The sequence below is a fragment of the Manduca sexta genome, chromosome 15 (assembly GCF_014839805.1).
Source record: "Manduca sexta isolate Smith_Timp_Sample1 chromosome 15, JHU_Msex_v1.0, whole genome shotgun sequence".
Classification (NCBI taxonomy): domain Eukaryota; kingdom Metazoa; phylum Arthropoda; class Insecta; order Lepidoptera; family Sphingidae; genus Manduca; species Manduca sexta.
The window spans coordinates 2,564,474-2,586,734 of record NC_051129.1 but is presented as its reverse complement, the minus strand read 5'-3'; the positions used below and the strand labels follow the sequence as shown (position 1 = coordinate 2,586,734).

The window sequence follows — 22,261 nt, the reverse complement described above, 5'->3', positions numbered from 1 at the left end:
GCAGCCTATAAGAGACGCACTGGCCATTTCTTAACTGATAATTTAAAGAAGAATAGGGTGGTAAAATCGAAACAACTACTGAAGCGGTACGCAAAGGGAGGTCACAGAAAAATTTTGTTTACGGATGAGAAAATTTTTACAATTGAGCAACATTTTAACAAACAAAATGACCGTATTTATGCTCAAAGCTCTAAGGAAGCTTCCCAATTAGTCGACAGAGTGCAACGTGGACATTATCCGACTTCAGTGATGGTTTGGTGGGGTGTTAGCTATGAAGGAGTGACTGAGCCATATTTTTGTGAAAAAGGTATCAAAACATCGGCACAAGTGTATCAAGATACCATTCTTGAGAAGGTAGTTAAGCCCCTTAACATCACCATGTTCAATAACCAAGTATGGTCCTTCCAGCAAGACTCGGCGCCGGGTCATAAAGCTCGGTCCACGCAGTCTTGGTTGGAATCGAACGTTTCGGACTTCATCAGAGCTGAAGACTGGCCGTCGTCTAGTCCCGATCTTAATCCGCTGGATTATGATTTGTGGTCAGTTTTAGAGAGTACAGCTTGCTCTAAACGCCATGATAATTTGAGTCCCTAAAACAATCTATACGATTGGCAGTGAAGAATTTTCCCATGGAAAGAGTGCGTGCTTCTATTGATAACTGGCCTCATCGTTTAAAGGACTGTATTGCAGCCAATGGAGACCACTTCGAATAAGCTTTTTTATATTTTTAATTGTTTTATATTTATGTATTAAACTGACACACTGTAAAAGTAATAAATGTTATTTGCAGTTAACAATTTTCTTTTTTCTTTATTACAATATTTATGGCAAGACTAGGTATATAATAATGAGTATCTATTTCCGTTGGTCACGCCATCACGCGTGAACGGCTGGACCGATTTCACTATTTTTTTGTTGTTTTTTTTTTATTGTCAGGAGAAGGTTCTTATGAAAGAAAAAAATCAAAAAATTGCGCGGAAAATATGAAAATTTAAGAAAACTTAACGACACTATTAACTTTACATAACTGTCAGCGATTGACAGTATGCGCGCTGCAAATTTATAGTTAAAACAAGACAATGTCTGTCGGGTCAGCTAGTATATTATAAACCTAATATATTAGTGGACGATTATTGATATGATTCGATTACGTCACTAAGCAACAGCAATCAAACTTTTACTTTGAATGCAAAACAATTCGTGATCCTCCTAACATCGAGTGGGAGTGCATTTCAGAGAAAATGAAAATGAAAAACTCTTAATTTAAATATAAGAAACGTTCAGAAAATAATTGCCAGAGGTTGTCAAATTAGGCTGAGCCTGTATCCTGAGAAACCAATTAATATAATGTGAAGAAGAATATATTATATTTATATTTAGTTCGGTAAACACTAACAATAGGACAAAGTAGGGATCCAAAGCTGCCAACTTAGAACACGTTCCATATGAGTTTTATTAAATTAAAAATATTTCTCGCCAGCAATAGCTCGAGGCTGAAGGCTTTCCCGAAATATTCCTCACAAGAATATGTTGGATATGTTAAAAATACATTTCAGTAAACATAGCCCTTGGATAATAAGCATTAAAGCCAATTGTTACTGACTAAAATACACCGACGGTCCCTACGTATAGTATCGAATCTGCAAAATTGCATTTTACAGATTCAATACTTTGCGTAGGGACTGTCGATATTGAAACGGTCCTTATTAAAATGAACTGCATTTATTGAATACAATAAGGATTGAAGTGCTTATCGCCACGGTAATAAACACTAAACAAGCGATATATATTTGACAGTCCCTACGCTAAGTATTGCATCTGCAAAATGCAATCTTGCAGATTCGATACTTTACGTAGGGACCGTCGACACGTAATTGTTTCCAATTATAATCATATTAATTTTACGATTACCACCTAAAATCATAATAAATCATAATTGTAGGGATTTCCCTCGATACGGAGCTAGTCTTTTTTACATCATAGAAAAACAGAAGCTGATTTAGCAAAAGAAATTTATACTCAAGAATAAAATCCTTGGCATTAATGATTACTGTTGTTGCTTCGAAGGTTAAAAGTTAGCTTAGCAACTCAACTTCAAGGAATTTGATTGTTTTACTATATATATTTCATAAATGAAAAAAAAATGTATTTAACAAAGTACCTAAAAATCGTTTAAGCATTTCCAAAAATTTGTTGATTAATAGTAAAAATTCACTAACGTTAGAGTAGTAACTAAATTAACAAAGCATTGAAGGGTATTTCAACTAAGTGCTAATTGAAAACCGTATTTAAAATTACAATATTAGATATTAAGCAAATGCTATTAATATACATATTTGTTTAAAATTTATAAATCGTTAACCAATAAAAAACACAATTAATTCAAATATAATTAACGATTAAAAAAAGGTTAATAATAACGAGGCTTTAATATAAGCCTAAATTTTTAAATAACATAAAAACATGATAAAAAATATTGAACCAAAAATGTATCATGACGTGAACTTGATCCGCTTTATATGCGACATTGAAACATTAAATTATAAATGAGATGATTAACATAAAAAATACTTTAGACTGGTAGGTTTAATGTGCATATTTGAATAGACAATTATCAATACTAATAAACTTAGATTTGTTACGTGCGTATGTAAACAAATATGAATAAACATATTCCTTTTCTTATACGGGCACTGAAATGTGTCTCCACTGCACCTGATGATAAGTGGAGTGGGGTCCAATAGAATGTCGACTGACGAGAGATGATTACCCCTCGGCAGTCGACACAATTTTGCCGGCCTGTTGGAGCTGGATATACACAGGTTGATAGCGGAACGCGACACTTACGTAGGCCACTATGGCGGATTTTAACACCTTGTACGGTGGTCACTATACGGGCGGATATAAAATATATCCAACCACCATTCCTTTTATCGTGGCACGGTAGAACTTTGAACTCAATGGTTAACCTTCTACCTTTGCGCACGTGTCGTTGCGTTATCATACTCGCTATTACATTTTTAATCGACTTTCCAAAAATAAATAAAAATAATCAAAATCGGTTCAGCCAGTCAAAACTTCTTAGGTAACAAACATAAAAAATACAGTCAAATTGAGAACCACCTCCTTTTTTTGAAGTCGGTTGAAAAAGGATGGAAGGATGTATATTTTTTTCATGTATACATACAAATTACTCTAATATTTATAAGCCCATTTGCATGATTACTTTTTTATTAAGCTCTGGTATACGACCACCAATGACACGTTTCACAGTAATAACCGTTTATATGTAGATTATAAATAAAATGAAATTTAATAATAAATAATAATTTCTTATGTTTTTGGATTTTATGGCGGTTTTTGGCTGCAGTCTTCGAAACGCCGACAAAATATTAAAATACAAAAAACCACGATAAAATGCGAAAAATAGTTTTATTTCAGTTAACATTATAATAAGTAACACATAAACATTACTCGTATTTCATGAATCCCACAACGGAGCAAGAAAATTTCTCCCTTTTAACCGACTTTAAACACGGAGGTTACTCAATTCGCCGTAAACTTAAAATTAGTTCCACTATTAATACTGTTCAGTATCAAATTATGAAAATACACAATGTTTGAAAACCAAAACAGTTGCTTCATGTTTTCCGTCTCAAGGCAACTGTATAATAATATTTGCAATATACTAGACGTCACTATGTCTAACAGATTATTTCGTATAGAAAATAGCTGAAAGTGCTCTGCAAATAACGACTTTATGACACAAAAAGAGTTTAAAGAAAAAGTTATTTAATTGAATTCACTGTTTTGTTATTTTCTTATGTCAAATAGGCGAATCGATTAGGTTAACTTCTGATTGCTTGATATGAAAATGACATTAGAGGCTAGTGGTAAAACTTTTTTTTATTGCTTTGAATAACGAGACGAGTTTGCCATTAGCCTAGTGCAGAAATAATGCCCCTACTAATAGAAACAGAGCCTACTTCAGACGCCAACACGGTTCCTGTGATATTTTGGATGCTTATGGACGAAGGTAATTATTACTATCAGTTGACCCAATTACTCGTTCGCCCGTCTATAAAAAATAATGTTAGCCACTGCTCACGGACAAATAAATTGCAATCATTGTGGATAGCCTTTTCAACGTGTTAGGGAGTCGGTAGGACACGACCTGGTGCAGACACTTTGAGTTCGCAAAGGTTTAAAAAAAATTCATTTTTGTCACATAATATACTTTAAAAATTGATCAATAACATATTTCGTGTTATTCAGTATCATTCACTAAGGATATTGATTTTGATACAAAAATAAAATAGACAACCTTCACGCGATATTAATAAAGAGACTTTTTAAGTGTACGCTCTATATTACATACAAAACCACATATATTTTCATACAGTGCGCCCTTTGTGATAGAAAGCCGGAACATAAACGAGAAAAACAAGTTTTATTTTTTCATTTCAAGCGACTAGTTGTCAGCTCCCTACAGGCGTATTGTCATACCTGCAGCCTTACATACGTTTTTACATTTAATTTATTGTGTACTTTATTTGAAAAAGTAAGCAAAATTAAATTCATAGAAGTGCAACCAGAGGCGGGGCGAATTTTTTCCTTATTTAATTTCTAACGACTCACTGTTTTCAGTTTGAAACGCGTTTTCGACGCGCTAATTCAGTATTCTTACCTTAACAGAAACCAATCTTTAACATCGCGTACAAAAAATATTATAGCACGTGTTCTTTTAAATTTCATGAACCTAAAAACTAAACAATTAAAATTTAAATACGTATTTAATTATACTTGGCGCAAAAACAGTTATTAAACGAATCACTAAATATATTAGGCACGAAAAAAACGCAAACTGTAAAACATAAATCAAGTACAAAATAATGTTTAAACCATGGATAAATTATGTTCATTTTAATCGCCACAATTCCTACGCGCTGTAATCTACGTCATTACGTGCCGAGAGACTGAAATAATACTTGCATATAAAATTACCACGTTAATATAATGCAAAGGATTCCTACACATTTTCATAAGCCAAAACAGATTGGGACTAATATTCTAGAAAACCGTGACGTTTCATATTTTAATAAGGGATTGATTAAGGTGCGAATCGGAAGGGGTAATTGACATGCTTACGTATATTGTAAGTATAAATACGAGCCACAGTAAAACACGCGACAACCGCAATCGCTTCGCAAACGCATATCAACTAATATACCAAAAATCACCGGCGAAGATTTGATTTGATTTGGCTGTCGTATCAATTAGAGTCAATATCGAGCAACATAAAAAACATTTTTTTTTTAAATGTCTCCACCTGTTCATCGGAGATTTAGCAAATAAAAAACATTTAAAGTTCAGAGACATAAATAGCTAGTCATGTCAGAGTTACAAAAATAGCTTGAATATTGACATGCTCCACAATTCACATTACAATTTATAATACTATAAATGATACATTTAAATACATAAGTCATAAATACTTTTCAGATTATATTCGTGTCGACGTCATTACACGTGGCCGACGCAACCTTGATATTCAGCAAATTATTTCCTACACCACCTAACCTGAAAAGCGTGTACGTCATACTTTACATCATACGTAAATTTTATAATAAATTCAAGAATTAACGTGATTACACGTCCGTTTCAGAATCGCCAATAATTACCAGCCCCTATCCATATAAAATGTTATAATTCTGTATTTTTTCAGACCCAACACGGCTCTACGCAACGACCTACAAAACTGGAAAGCATTTGCATTCTATTTTTCACAATCGCAAATGTCACAATAACTAACGTGTTATGACGTCTTGACGTGTGACGCGCATGTTTAAAAATACCGCTGTTATTTCTGTATGCTAACAATAACAACTGACATTTAAATAGTTATAAAAGATTTAAAAGCTTTTAAAATTTTGCTAATAGTACTACGTTTGCTATATACAAATAAAAATAATTCAGGACTCGTTATGTGCGAGAGTCTGATTAAGACGTCTTTTAGGCCCCAAGGGGCACTGCAGCACATGTCCAATAGCTCCAATTCATACCTCTAATAATGTGAAGGGGAAGCTATCATCGTATTTAGTTCAATTTTTATACTTACTAGCCCATATATTTTCCAAACGTGAAATACAATTTATTGCCAATATGAGATCAGATGCAAGACCTCAACGGTCTCATAGCTTAAATACGCTATTTATATTATTACAAAAAATAATCAAGTTGCAATATCATCTCTAGGGAATATGGTCCTGGGTAAATCAATTCGAAAAACCCAGTCTTCCGCCTATTTAGTGAAGATGGGACGGGGAGAATGTGTAAAAAAAAATATTGAACGGTAATAAAAACTTGGTTGACAAGAATTACCATCGCTTACCATTTTCAATTCTATATACCTACCCAAGGTTTCAAACGGCACGTGATATCACTAACATTGAACTCGAGTAAAACATTACGTAACTAATGGAAAAACATTACAAATAAACTAGTTCGTTCTCATTTTTTAATAACACTATTTTAGACAGACTTTTTTCTAGTATTTTGTTATGTCTTACATCTATTTCAATAAAAACAACAAGAGATTAAGACATAAAACACAGGCAATAAAAATCTAAATAGCCGTCTGCAAACCGACATCGTAATATACTATAATTACCGGGTTATGATACCTTTAATGTTAGGACGAGTGCTGTGTAAAAACCACACGGTGCAATATTTATATTATTGTTCTGTGTCGTGTTGCTACTGCTTTTGCTTACCATCGTAATGTGCTCGTCTTGTACTTGAGAGACATAAAAATCTGAATGAAGTAATGCTAGATTGATATGCGTCCATTGCCTCACAAACATATAAATGCAACACATGCTGGTGGTAGTCATCATCATTATTTCAGCTGGGAATCGTCCACTGCTGGACATGGGCCTCCCCCATTGAACGCCACAGGGACCGGTTTTGGGCCGCCCTCATCCATCGGACTCCGGCGATCCTCATCAGATCATCGGTCCATCTCGTGGGGGGCCTGCCTACGATGCGTCTCCCGGTTCGTGGTCGCCACTCCAGAACTTTTTAGTACATATTTTATATCCGCCCGAACAGCGACTACAGTACACAAGGTGTTAAAACCCGCCATAGCGGCTCTCGTGTGTCACCTTCCGAGATCAGCCTGTGTATAAGTTCCAACAGGCTGGTATAATTGTGTCCAATGCTGAGAGGTAATCATCTCTCGTCAGTCGACATTCTATTGGACCCCACTCCACTTACCATCAGGTTTTTTTTTTCTCTTTATTTCCTTAGAGGGTTTTTTCATTAATGAAAATGTCACCCCCATTATTGAATACAAAAATTAATATACAAAACTTAGAAATCTACAAAACAAAAACACAAAGTTATGGAAATTAATGTTCCCGTAATCTTAAACCTGTAATTATTAATTTGTAAAGCATTCTAGCCTCTCTCGACAACGGAATGGCCAAAATGCTTACCATCAGGTGAATGGGGTCACTATGATGCACGTATAAATAAAATGCAGATGCACTCAAACCGACAGTATATTGAACCCCATAAAAATACACGAAGCCGAGTCACAGCAAATTCTCTCTAAATGTCTTCCTCAAACATGAAACATGCTCTAGCATGCAAACAATAAGCAATCGTGACCTATCACAAAATGTTCCTCGCACCTGTTTTTGAATCAATCGTCGATATATTTGGAATATTACTAACATCCTGATATGCGTGTATAAATGTTATCTATCCGTCAGTGCTTCCCGCAGTATTACATACAAACACACCTAAACGATATCTAAAGGAGACATATTTTTTTACTAACAAGCAAACCTGACCCGTATTGTTTTTAAACAAGTCTAAATACGGCAAAACATTTCGTGAGTCACAAACTAGAATAAAATATATTTATCTACCTTCAAAAAAGATAAACACATCGCCATACCAACTAATCTATTTCTACATTTACTAAACCTATTTTCGGAGTCACAAATTATGTTTACTATTTCACTTGTCTTCAAATCACGTATGCATCGCTGTATCAATGTTAACAAAACATACCCACGGTGCAAATGAAACGGAATCTAATTCCCCAGGACACAAGGTGTATAATTGTTCGGTGTTGTGCATCTTTGGAGATAAGATTTCTGTGCTAATGTGTTCGGCCATTAGTGGTGACGGTCTGGAAAACATGTGTTATACCACTCAATGGGCTTGTACTTGAAATTCTGATTCGAATGAGCCCGAATAACGATTCGAATATTGTTTATGTCCCTTACTATCCTCATACAAGAGACCGAGATAGAGCAGCAGTATCGGAGACAGTCTGGCTATCGCTACATTACGCAATATAAAAGTGCACGCGTACTTACAAAACAACAATATCCTTACCCTTGTTCGACGCACTTCACCAGGCATAATCCAATGTTCAATAACTAACAAACACTTATCACTTGTAATAATAGCACTTATTATTGAATTCCGAACGGCGTGTTTCGTTCGATCTGTTGACAGTGGCGCGTCTGCCCGCGCCAGCCACGCGACTCGTTATGTCGCCGGCGCGTGCGCACCCTAAAGCCGGGTCCACGATGAAAAATATGCGTTATGCACTTCATTAATTATGTCTTGGGATTTAAATGTGCTACTGTGACATTTTTGTTCGAAAACACGTATTTCGACTATCAAGAAAGTCATGAGTTTAATATCGTGAGGCAAACTTTAGTCCGAATAATATTAATAATGATAACATACTAGAAATAACTTATACCCTAGAACCATATACCAGTTAGTGAAACGTAGCCATGTTCATTGGAAGTGCTCCATTCAGGATACAGTTAGTGGCAATTAGTAATGTTATCAAATCCCACGGTTCGATCTCTGTCGGCGTTTTTTCTCACATCCAAGTTTATAATAATTTATACTGCTTTCTCTCTCGCTATATCTCTTAAACTCAAGACATGAACACAAATAAAAAAATGGAATACCGGCGTTTTTCACGCAGTTATGCACAAGTGTGGAGCCGCCCTTACACGCTTCCTTATGTATGCAAAAACTGTTAAGGCATAAATTAGATTACAGAAACGCACGTTCCGCGTTCAGGCTTCCTATTTCCGTTCAGTTCGACCCACGGGTGACAGATGGAGCGTGACATCTCAAATTGAGTACATATTTTACATAATTTTAGGGCAGTACGACCACATGTATCTACTGGTGGTAGGTTTCTCATATGTGAAAGTTCGCTTGGGTAGGTACCACCGCAATGTCCATTTGTGCTGCCAAGCAGCAGTGTGTAGTCACTGTTGTGTTCCGGTTTGAAGGACATTTTACCTATTGTAACTACTGGACATAAAAAGACTTAATATCTCATGCCTCAGGATGGTGAGCGCAGTGGAATACCAAACAATAGTTGTTTAATTCAAGGTGTTGGTGTTTCTACTGTTTATGGGCGGTCGTATCGCTTACTATCAGGCGAACGGCAAGCTCGTCCCGTCATTCAAAGCAATAAAAAAAACATACTATATCATCAATACGTAAATTTGCAACTTATGCCCAAAATTTTCCTCGGTACCTGTTTTTTAATTAGAACGCGTGCAATTGCAATACGACGGGTTTGCCCCGTAGACGGAATAGGGCTCCCTGAACTTATACACAAATACTTAACCTAAAGTCTGCAGAATCCACAAGAATTTAAAATGTGTAACGCTAACTCGGTTGCAGGAAGCATAACAAACAAGTCCGCAACAGTTGTCGCATGCAAAACAATGTGTTTGCGTTATTCGGTCACCGCGTGTGGTACCAAAGCGTCGGCGTAACAACTGGAAACACACGAAGACAGCTGACAGCGCTCTTTGTTTGTTACAAATTGTTTTTTATGCGATATTTTAGCATTAATTTTAAATAATACTATAAAAAATTTATAGCATAGTTTAGCTATCATTCCGATCGCGAATAAAGACGAAAAGAAACTTAGAATATAAGTACGTATTCCATACTATATATTACCTACCCTCTCACTTTTTAAACTTAATTACATTCAAAAAGCAACCATATTTTTAGCAATAGCAGGTTTCAAATCATTTGTCTTTTATTAATAGCATTGCAGATAAAATATCAAATCCAACGATAAGGAAGTGCAGCGCGGAAGAAACCGGCAAAATATTGCTGGGCTAATGCTGAATCATGATTCCTAACTCGAAATACAAAATTTGAATTAATACCCAGAATGTTTTCCTTGTATTGCACAATGCACATACCTATAAAAAGCCCTCATATATGGGATTTCCCCACGGGTAAAAGTTTAAAATAATAATATATAAATCATAATAATAGAAATTAATTGACCTCAACCTTATTCTATTAATATAAAATCACTTAAGAAGCATGATTTAGTGCAAAAGGAAAATTTTAAAAATCCAAGAACAAAAGAAATTAAAATGAAATAATTGCGAACCTATACACAATAGAACGCAAATATAATAACTTAAACCGAACCACAGAGTAGGTTCCAAGGGATGGAGGGAGTCAACGTCATCTCGGATTTTTCAGAAATCTCGTCAAACCGATTCAGATGTTTCATTGATCAATTTTAAAACAATCGAGTTCCTTGACTGATGATTAGCGCTAAGTTTACTCATGAACAGTGTTGATGCTCCCCAACCGCAATTGTTATATGGTCATGCGTAACATTTTATCAGAATTATAAGCGGCGATAGCCTAGTTGGGTGTGGAACGGACTGCCAAGACGAATACCCGCAGGTTCAAATCCCAAGGGCACACACCTCTGAGTATTCTAAAATTATGAATAATAAAGTGTACTATCATGTGTGTATTCTTTGTGAATTTAGCGTTCGCTTTAACAGTGAAGGAAAACATCGTGAGGAAAACCTGCACATCTGGGAAGTTCTCTATAGGAATTTCGAAGGTGTGTAAAGTCTACCAATCCGCACTAGGCCAGCGAGGTGCACTAAGACCTAATCCCTCTCAGCAGTAGAGGAGGCCCGTGCTCAGCAGTGGGCAAGTATATATACAGGGCTGATATTATTATTATATATAGCAAGATATTGTAACAAATGATACGGCAGAAAGTCTCGATGTATACATTAAAAAAAACAATTAATCTGGATAATTTTATTAGCGGATGATTTTATTTGTGTTATTTTTTGTAAGAGCCCGGCAAAGGGACTCCACTGCACCTGATGGTAAATGAAGAGGCTCCAATAGAATATCAACCAACGAGAGATGATTAGCTGTCGACAGTCTACTGAATTATGCCGGCCGGTTGGAACCCGATATAGACAGGCTGATCCCGGAACGCGACACACTTAGGGTCACTATGGCAGGTTTAAAACCTTGTCTACGATGGTCGTTATCCAAGCGGATACAAAATATAACCTACCACAAGCAAATTCTGACGTGATCTATTCCTCCTGACTACAGCTACGCCACGAAGGATGTCACAAAATATACAGAACAGTTTAATATCATTTAGTTTAATATCAACTTGTCAGTTGACCTTGGTAACACCGTCTCAGAAGAAAAACCAGACACTCGTATTATTAAGGATGATATATTTAGATAAAGTCTGAATTGTGAGGACGGCTTAGATATTAATAATGGGGAAACACGATGATGTGTTGAGGAAACACCGCACACTGCATAGTAACTATATATAATGTAAAGGCAGGTCTTTCTTATGCGTTATATCTTGGATGTAACTATAGCATTCATATGGGTTTTAGACCTAAGGTTTCTGACGCCTGATTACGAATCCCTGGTCATGCAACATATCAAGTTCAGGATGGTGAATATTATGGTGATGAGCATTAAAGAAATGAAAAGGTCCGAAACCCACTCACCATAAAAGAATGAAATTATAATTACATGAAGATCGAACTTGAATTATCTTCAGATCAGCATTGTGACAAAAACGTGAGCATTATGTTAATAAATACACCAGAAAAAAATTAAAGACTCACATTAAAATTATCCTTCGTAAAAAACATGAATTTAATTTGATAATTATGACGTAATTAAATTATGCACTCAGATAATGTATACACCAACCAGGCATACAATTAAGAAATTGGCAACATTTATAATACACTATGATAAAACGAATTAGTTTCTTGAATTAATAATCTGTTTTAATATTGACACCTGGTATTGTAATTGAATAGTAAATGAATCAGTATTTGAATTAACTAAATTAATGCGTAATGAATCGTATGTATTGATAAAATATTTATTTTTTATATTGTAAAGCCATTAGCAAAGTAAATTTTTGAACACAAGCAACCACCACGCAACCTTAATCGTGGCTCAAACAATTTCATCTATGAATATGATGGACTCTAAAGACATTATAACAGTATAAAAATTGATGAAAACTACGGAAATATTGTAAGAAATTAAGGGGAATTAAGGTGCCTTCAAATTTACTGCTAATGTTACATGGAGGAGTGCGGCCACAGCGATGGAACCATCGGGCACAAGGTTAAAAAAAATATATTATAAAAATATTTCTATTGAATGAATATCAAATAAAATATCTACGTGCACAACTTGCAAACGGATTGATTTTTGAGGGTATTTTACTTCGTAAATAATATCGATATCGATGACTTTATTCATTTCCTAAAAACACCTTTATAAAAAATATTGACAGAGAAGAGAAACATAATTAATTAAACATATACGACTTGCCACGCCTAGACGATAGTTTTAAGTTTAACGATTAAAAGTCGGACGCATAATGAAGAATCGATAAAACACAAATATTTTAATCTGCTAATCTAACAGCCATTCTCAAGAATAATTATTTATATGTTAGTCGTTATCGATACGTTTAACAAATATACGCTACATAATATATATTTTTTTCATTATTTTGGCAAACAGCAAATTTTAACAAATGTTTTACAAAAAAAAACGGAAATAATTACAATTGACCTTCAGTGTTGAACACATAATTATATCCAAAAAATAAAACAATAACAATGTATCGATATACAGATATATCGATACACATCTGTCATCGCCACACGAGACCCATGTGCCACTTAATTCACAAGGTGACACACACGCATTTGTTATCTGTCTGTGACATTAAAACGGAATTCCAAGACAATCGCTAGTATATATAGTATATAAAATTTGGCCTACGGCAAAATACACCCTAATGTTTACGTGTCAGAATTGAAAGTCGATCAATAAGTGCTTTTAATTCAGTAGTTCAAGTCGTAGTCTTCATGATGGACTACAGATGGAGTACTTTCCATTCGATAGTGTCGATTGAGTTTTAATCCTATTTTTACTATCAAAATGGGTGTCTGGTGCGAAAATATTGTAAATATAAATTTTGTTAAAATTTGTATGGACTCTGTAATTTATAATAATAAAATATGAAAACCAAATTTATGTTCTGCGCTGGGGTCGAAAGGATCCCTTTATGCAGTGTTAACTGACAGCTCTCAATCACTTTGTGACTTGACCTTGATTCCAAGCAAGACGAAGAATCATTAGAATTCAGTGCCAAGATCATAGCAGCTATAACGCACGCAGCAACACACAATATGTAAATTATAAACACAATGGCGAACAAACTAGAAAACTGAATTATTAACGAATGGGAGGCCCATATTTGGTAATATATACTGATCTGTATTCGAAACTATTAAGATACTAGCAAAGTACTAATTAAACGTAAACAAGACTTTGAACTAGAGTAGAAACAAAAACAAGGTCCATCAGCGAACAAGATCCGATAAGTTACGATTTACATAAACAAGCACGTAGTACTGAACACAACGTTGCATATTAATTAGCAATACAATTATTGAAGGAATATTCCAGAAGTTACGAAAACATTTTTACCATTACATATATATAGCTAATGATTCGTATTGAATAAAATTCGTATTTAGGCAGCTGATATAAATGACAAGTAATGCCGGCACGTGTAACCGGCGCTAACTCCATAAAAACGTAACGGAACTATGTCTGAGAATCCGTATCAATAATATATAAAAACTCGGTACTAAGCTGACTGATTAATATCGTTTTTTTTTAATTCGATCAATTAGCATTGTTCTTTACAACTATTACTAAAAAATAACTAGTCTTACCTTTTCGCTGTCTGTTGATAGGGTTCCGTAGCCGTACCAACTCCTGGCGGCTTTTAACCTCGGCTCCTCTCGGGGAGACAAAAGGCCGCTGCCCCAGCGGGCCAAGCCTTCTGCCACGGCAGCCACGCTTGGCGTGTTTGGGCTGCCATTTGGGGAGTTTGGTGTAACGACGCCTTTCTCTGCCACCGGTGGTAGCGTCGGGCGGGCGCACCCCGTCCTCCTCTCGTAGATCCGTTTACACGACTCATCTGTATCAGTCTCGAGCAAACCCTTCTTGTCATTACCGCGTTTGATCTCGTTTAACCTCTTTACTTCTTCTTTCGGTGTCCTCTTAAGTTCCGCCTCTTTCCTTTTGGCGCTCTCGTTCGAATCCTGCCTACATAACAGAGTCTTTTTCAAACTATCGCAGGAGTCTTGTTTCGCAAGCTGAGCCTTCTTGTCTGCCTCTTTGACTGCGGCTTTTTTCTCTTCTTTAGCTAAGAGTGCGCGTTTAAGGCTGTCCGAGGAATCTTGTTTATTAATTATTTTTCGAGGACATTCGGTATTTAGCGAGTCGGTCGTTTTCGATATAAGTAGTTTCGGGTAATCGTAACCGGAATGCTCATTGGGTGGGTTTAGTTCTAGAGATCTTCTGTTCTTCCACTTGTCCGCCGGCCCAATCTGCGCTTTGGTGGGCAGTAGCCGACGCGGCAGCAGGCTGCGGTGGTCAGCGAGGGGCGACTCCGGACGCAACATGGTGAGCGGCAATGCTGAACAGCCGCGGTCTCAAACTGGCCTGCAACAAACAAAGCAATTGATTTATATACAAATCAAATATCACAAATTCACAAAAAAAATTACCAAATTTGAACGCGTTTGTATCACAATCGAAAACTATAAAACGCTATTCATAATAAGTGAGCAAGAAAACTACAAAGGCATTCAAAACGTAGACAGTGAGCAAACAATCAAAGACTGTGCAAATGTTTGTCAACCAAAATCTGATTTTAAAGGATACGTACAAAGATTTTTAGACTTTTAAAACACTGCCGGCATAGATAAATTGCCGGTGCGCGTTGTTTACAGTGTCGCCCGTGTGACAACAAATGTAATTGAAACAAAAGCATGTCAATAGCACATAAACACCGTGTCGCATGTCCGCGATTCTTATTTAATTACGAGCATTTATGTCATGTTTAACATCATTAGATGGAATCATCAATGATGGATCTGAAATAATGAAAAAAAATAGCGTGCTTAGAGATTAACATGGGCTTTAACCTACATCTTGAAATATTTGACCGATTATATTTATGGACTATGTTTTATTATTACTTATAGACAGCTAAACATTATTAAGTATGAGAACTTTCGCAGACTGTCTTTCTGTCATGTAAAGCAAATTGAAATTTCATATAAACAAAGATTTTATAATATAACTAAAACTCTCTATAAATATCTTGATCTAAACTTTATGATTAAGGAAGTTAATTAAACGTAACGATGCTAGTTATTAAGTTTTTTCTTTGTAATAATATGAGTCATAAGAAAACCATACTAAGATTAAATCTATTTATGGAGCTGCATTGACAACGTAATAAATATTTTAAATAATAATGTTATTTCAAGAATCCCATTAAAATAACCAAGACAATCTACATATCTATACTATATAATCAGTAGGAAACCACAGCAATTTTTACATTGCCTAACTAACCACATTTATGAAATGTTTAAACTACAGATACATGTTAATTAATATGTTTTCAGAAATATCTGCGTTGGTTAAAAATGTTTCTTGTTACCTCGGTGTAATTACCACACCTGTGCTGACACTAGGGCTCTCATAAGGCTTGGAACAAGTTTACGTTTAGTTAAACTACAGTCAAATACGATATTTCCATTTTGGGCCTTGATAAATCCATATTTATCTACTTTTTGTCCCATGCTGGAACATGCTTTATACTTATTGACTTTATTTTTTACTTTAGCACAATAATTAAAATTAAACTATTTTTCGGATTTTATCGCAGTTATTTATATTTTAGTTTTCTCCCGAAGTTTTGAATACTTTGCAGCCCCCGTAGTCACGGGATCACCATAATTTTCATTTTAATGTCTAAACATTACATTCGCGTAAACATAAGAAATCATTCAGCACAACAAAATGAATATTACATAGGGTCTGGTGATAATTATTATGTAATGCAAAAATATTAAGGTAGCTATCGAGCTGGTAGGAATTATACCCAGTGCCTTCCATCGAGGCTACATTTACATTATCATCAGTCATATGACGTCCATTGCGAAACATGAAACTGTACTAAAGATTTTCAGATCGAACTGTTGAATCCGATTTCCAGTACCCGCCATCAAGTCGCCTCACGCCTATCCACCTTATAAGTGGACGTTACCATTGTCTTGCGCTACCCTTGTTAGTATTGTGTTTATGACGGTGACCATTGAAATCCTCGGTACACCGGGATCATTCCGAAAGGCCTGTGGGGGAACCAGGAGTATCCTGCGCTTCTGGAAGAAGCTGAGCTGTCAACGTATAGCTGGCATAGCACGCACAACGGCCCGAAGTGTTACGGGCGAAGTGCGGAAAAGGAGCCCCTGAACGCAGTAGATAGATGGTGACCATTTTCATAAGGACCACTTGCTTGCATCTCTAATAGCTTAGTTATCAGCACCTTACACTTACATCACGCCCTCTGCGAATGTCGCTTCGGTTCGCAAATTGTAAACATTAGATAACTTATCTAGATGATTGTCATCACTTTAAGCCGAGGTCTAGGTTATCGAATGAACACTAGTCTACACTGTATGACATCAGGCGTTTGAAAAAAGAAGTCTCAGAAAGACTTTCTTAGTCTGTAAATATTGTGGTGAGTCGATGATGGAGTTTCTTTACTCAACATTTGTTCAGTAACAAATGTTGCTCAACACAATGCGCTCACTTTGCCACATAAATAAACTTGAAGCTTGAACAAAAAGAACGAAAAAATTGTTTTATAAAAGAACAATATATACCTATCAGATAGTACGGGGTCTAATATTTATCCGAATGCGGTAACTACCCGCTGTCTATTAAATATAAACATTAAAATCTCGTTCACCTTCATTATTGAACTTCAAGTCCATCAATATAAATCGACAAGCTAGGTGTTAATTAAAATGTGCCTTATCAGCACCTTATCATTTACCCAACGCACTCACGTAAGCTACTGATAATGTTGTTAAATATTTACTTCTGGGTACATTTGTGATATCATATATTTATTAAATTAAGTGCAATCAGTGTGTAATAAAATGAAGATTCATTTATGTTTGTACTAATATTTATTAATTAGCTTTTAACTGCGGCTTTGCCTGCCTAAAATACCGATTGCTGCAACAAAAACAACCTATTATACCTCTTGGAGACAACGCAGCTGCTTATTAATGAAAGAATGTTCAAAATCAGGTCAGAGTACCAGATATTAGCGCATTCAAACAAAAAAAGCATTATAAAATAACAGAAGACACTCTGATCGCGTAACAGTTCATTGATATCAAAGTGTTCGTAATACATATTAGTTGCTGAAAAGTACAAATTACTTACATGTTGTATTATGTCTACGATTTATAAATTTTGCGAGTTAATATTTGTGACGAACGTTTTATCGTTTACAAATGGTTTGGCATCCCATAATTAGTCTTAAATAATTATTCAATACCTACACTAGCCGCCAAGTAGCAGTGTGTAGTCACTGTTGTGTTCCGTTTGAAATACATTTTAACCAGTGTAACTACTGAGCATAAAAGGCTTAACATCTCATGTCTCAGGATGGCGAGCGCAGTGGAATACCAAACAATACTTTGTAATTGTTGGATGGTGTTTCTACTGTTTGTGGGCGGTCGTACCGCTTACCATCTGGCAAACGGCAAGCTTCGCTCGTCATTCAATAAAAAAAAACTAAACACCATGGGCACAGCCTTTTGTAATCTATAAAAAAACCTTCAATATCGATATAACATCGGAGGTAAAGTCACGTATAAACTATAACAATACATCTTAAATTAAATATTTTCAACGTGACATAATTCGTTATTATTGGTTATACGCGCGATAATCCCACAGGTGGAGGTTATAGGCCAACACAAACATACAGTTATTTTCATATTGAATTGATCAATGAAACAAAGTTCTCTCGTTTACCTCTGCTAATATTGAAATCATTTATGCGTAACGAATATTACCTATCGCCAAAAATCTCGGTTTTAGGTTTCTGCGTTTTTTTTATTAATTTTTGTAGTTAAGTGTCAATATCGTGTGTATTTCTGATTTTAAGTGTGATTATTCTAGTATTATCTCTTTTCTAATATTTGTGGGATTGGTGCGTGTAAAATTAAAATTACTTTTGATATTTATTTTGTTCGAAACTTACCCTTTTTTACATCTACGGTTCACTTATTATAATTAGTTATTCTCAAGAAGACAAGTAAGTGGTTTAATCTAGTAACGCATTCTCTAAATGACCCCGTGTACCAAAATGTATAAACAATTAAAATCTTTAACCGATTCCAGATGACGATATCACTCTGGCTATTGGCCGTAAGAAAAAGTTCTTGAAATCCCAACACTCAAGACCGCAGTTCGGTGCTCGCCGCCGAGGACTTCACTGCGTTCCCGATCCTCCGGACCTTCCTAACAGTTTCCGCGTTCCGACGAATAAGGAAACCAGAAAGATAGTCAGTTCTTAAAATCGTTTATATCCTCTCCTGGTGGCTGTCCTGAGCCGAGTTTCGTAACGCGATAGTGAGTTTGCTCTCATCATAGTCACTTAGTTCCAAAGAGTTGCGAGCGTCTACAGCGCTCACCTGAAAATCCAGTGTATTTGTATATGCCGACCCTTGTCAGGCCAGTCAACGTATTTCAAAAACAAAAACAATGGAAAAACATCAAAGCAGCTGTAGAGAAGGAATCTTCTAGATTTGCGATTGGATGACATAACCAGATAACAACTACGTGCCGCATAGACCGTGTGTACAATGTAGCGTTTAAGTAAATAGAATAAAGATAATATTACACTCCAATTTCTAAATGACTAATTTCGCAAACAAATGGTAAATACTCTTATAAAACCATTTTTATATTATCAAAGCGAAATAGTTCTTTTATCAGGTCGACAGATTTATCTTGGTGGCACATTCGACACACGATCGACACACTGATAGCCCACACATGTCTTTATTATTAAGGCAATTTTATAATTATTTACTGTTGCATATTTAAATAAAATAAATAAATATTTTATTATTTTTGATATCATTTAAAAACTTACAGTTCAAATAAGAAAACAGAAAACTAAATTAGCAAAGAAATCAAAAACCAAAATGGATCCAGCTCAGCATTACAGTGTTAACTGCAGCGCATATTTAGCTGATCCCAATAGAGTTTTCAACAACTTATATGTATACTATAACTACAAGCAACATTATGTCACAAATCCATCTTAATGCTGCGGTTTTGGACTATGTAGATGATAGTTATGCTAACAAAAATGATAATGAATCACATTTGCAGAAAAAATAATTTGCAACCAAGGTCTTAAAAGCGGCGATAGCCTAGTTGGGTGTGGAACGGATTGCCAAGACGAATGTCCGCAGGTTCAAATACCAAGGGCACACACCTCTGACTTTTCTAAAATCATGTGTGTATACTTTGTGAATTTATCGTTCGCTTTAACGGTGAAGGAAAACATCGTGAGGAAACCTGCATACCTGAGAAGTTCTCTATAGGAATTTCGAGGGTGTGTGAAGTCTACCAATCCGCACTAGGCTAGCGTGGTGGAGTAAGGCCTAATCCCTCTCAGTAGTAGAGGAGGCCCGTGGTCAGCAGTGGGCAAGTATATAATACAGGGCTGATATTATTATTAAGGTCTTATGAACCACCGTGGACCCGACAGAAAGAAAAGACCGTCACTAATCACTATGCACATCGTACAAACCAAAATTGAACGATACCTTCTCGGCTTTGGAGTACTATTTCCACTATCCTTCATTCAAAATTATTTGACTTCCAGTTTGGCACGATCTCTACCGACTTGACACGCACTTTCTTTATCTTTTATCTCAAAACCATTTTCCATTTAAACATTTTCTTCTGCACTTTTATCATAATTATTATGGAATCTCGTAAAATAATCGTCATAATGCAAATAAAGGTTTTCAGCTTCAACCATGCAGTGACTCGCAGCACGTTTTATTAGGTGCTATAACTATTTGAATCATTGTTTTATGAATCGTTAATATGAGGTGTTCGTAATAACTTCGCTGATTTGCATAATATTATGCTATGTGGAACATTCCCAAGGGAAGGTGGGCAGCCGGTACAAGGTGCACTCCAAGTATTAAACCAATACCTAGTTTTCTATGTATCTATACTTAAATACATATAAATTACATCGACGTATGGTATTGAAGTAAAAGTATTCTTTACCACTTTTTTGTCTGGTTTAATATCCAAAACACTTACGCCCATATTCATAAACGTTATTTATCTAAGGACGGAGAGTTGCTGTGATAACGAGTCTGTTTCTCAGTGCTAACGGCATGCCAGCCTTCGCAGTGCGTAGACCGGGCTGTTGTGATTGGCTAATATTGAGATACAACTTTAATCTAGTTGGCTGTCAGATAAACAAAGCTGAACAAACAGCAAGCTGTCAGGTAAACAAAGCTGAGAATCAGACTTGTTATCCCAGCAACGCTTCGTCCTTAGATAAATAACGTTTTTGAATACGGACGTTAACCCATATCAACAACGTAACTTCTATATCAAATATTACATGGTCGTCTTTTTCCAGTCAGTTTTAGGTTTCCAACAACTGAATATTCCTAGCCACTTTCCCCAAAACAAATTTATTTTCGAAAAAATATCTTCAACCTACATTATCACCTTATCTGACCTTTATAGTTTCTAGTAACGACCACTATTCGGTTATTTGCTCGTGATTAAATATTAATAGCAATGAATAACGCATGAAGAAAACTGGAAGCAATAAACACGTTATTTGGTAAATTATGGCGTCTTTCCGGCCGGTCTGCACTTAATCTAGCTTTGACAGTACTACGACAAAGACCAATCAAATACTTGATGAAATTAGCTAAGTTTTATATTGTATAATTTGTGAGTCTTCGTTCCGAATACAAATTGCAGAATTCTATTCATCACTTATTATTTTTAACTTTCAATCAAGCCATAATTTACTAACACGTTGGAAAGTCAGAGGTTCGTGCCTCAGTAATTGCATTTGAATCTAGGACCTTCATCTCAGCAGTTGGTACTACCCACTAGACTGTCACGACGTCATTATCTACATTCATGTCACACAATTACCCAAATATTCATGACCTTACACGCCAATCTCCCAAACCTCATCAATATTCGCATATCACAACAGCGCATTGTCTGCCACATATTTACATATGAAAGAAAGCAACAGCGACAACCGTTGCGCAACGATGTCAGGTTTGGTTTCACATATACGTATAGACCATGTTTTAGGAGAGTTAGATTTAATACGAATTTTTTTAACGCACTTTGGGTACATGAAGTTATAGTTTATATCAAATTTACTTTTGCCTGCGGCTCCACCTGCGTGAAAAAGTTTTCCCGGGATGAAAAGAAGCCTATAAGAGTTAACGTAGCCTAGATACTATCTGAGGATAGCCCAAGAGAACGGTATCCATACGGAAATCCTACTACTGCAACATATCAAAGCAAAACTATATTAGTTATCAGAAATGATTGTACCAACATCAAAACCCTCCCATATTGCATCGACGAGGTTCAGGCAATATTTGGCACACCTCGATTCGTTCACGTGTTTTCACGGTACACGTTTGCATTGTGCTCTGTGATTGCAAACATAATTCCCATGCTATGTGGGAAACGTGTGTACACAATTGACTTGTATTACAGTTTTAAATCATCCGACTGCGTGACAGCCAGAGATAAGGTTTGTTTTTGCGAGTACATTTAAGTCGTGTAATCTCTCACCTCTATGTTACAAAAAAACGGATAAATGTGCACATCATTCCTGGCATATAAAAAAAAACGTAATTAATTAGGAATTTTATGAATTTGAATTTGGAAT

At 35.8% G+C, this 22,261-nt stretch overlaps 1 protein-coding gene across 3 annotated transcripts in view; it reads right to left on the bottom strand.

The window, feature by feature from the left end:
- LOC115453417 (probable E3 ubiquitin-protein ligase RNF144A) overlaps window positions 1-22,261 on the bottom strand; it is a 196,894-nt gene that overhangs the window by 110,997 nt on the left and 63,636 nt on the right. For 2 of the 3 annotated variants that reach the window (XM_037438911.1, XM_037438912.1), the window contains one exon: window positions 14,142-14,916. In XM_037438911.1, coding sequence (XP_037294808.1) covers window positions 14,142-14,876 — 735 coding nt within the window. In that variant the 5' untranslated portion in view covers window positions 14,877-14,916. Of the gene's footprint in view, window positions 1-8,409; window positions 8,584-14,141; window positions 14,917-22,261 lie in introns of those variants that run through there. The other variant, XM_037438913.1, reaches the window with a different exon arrangement.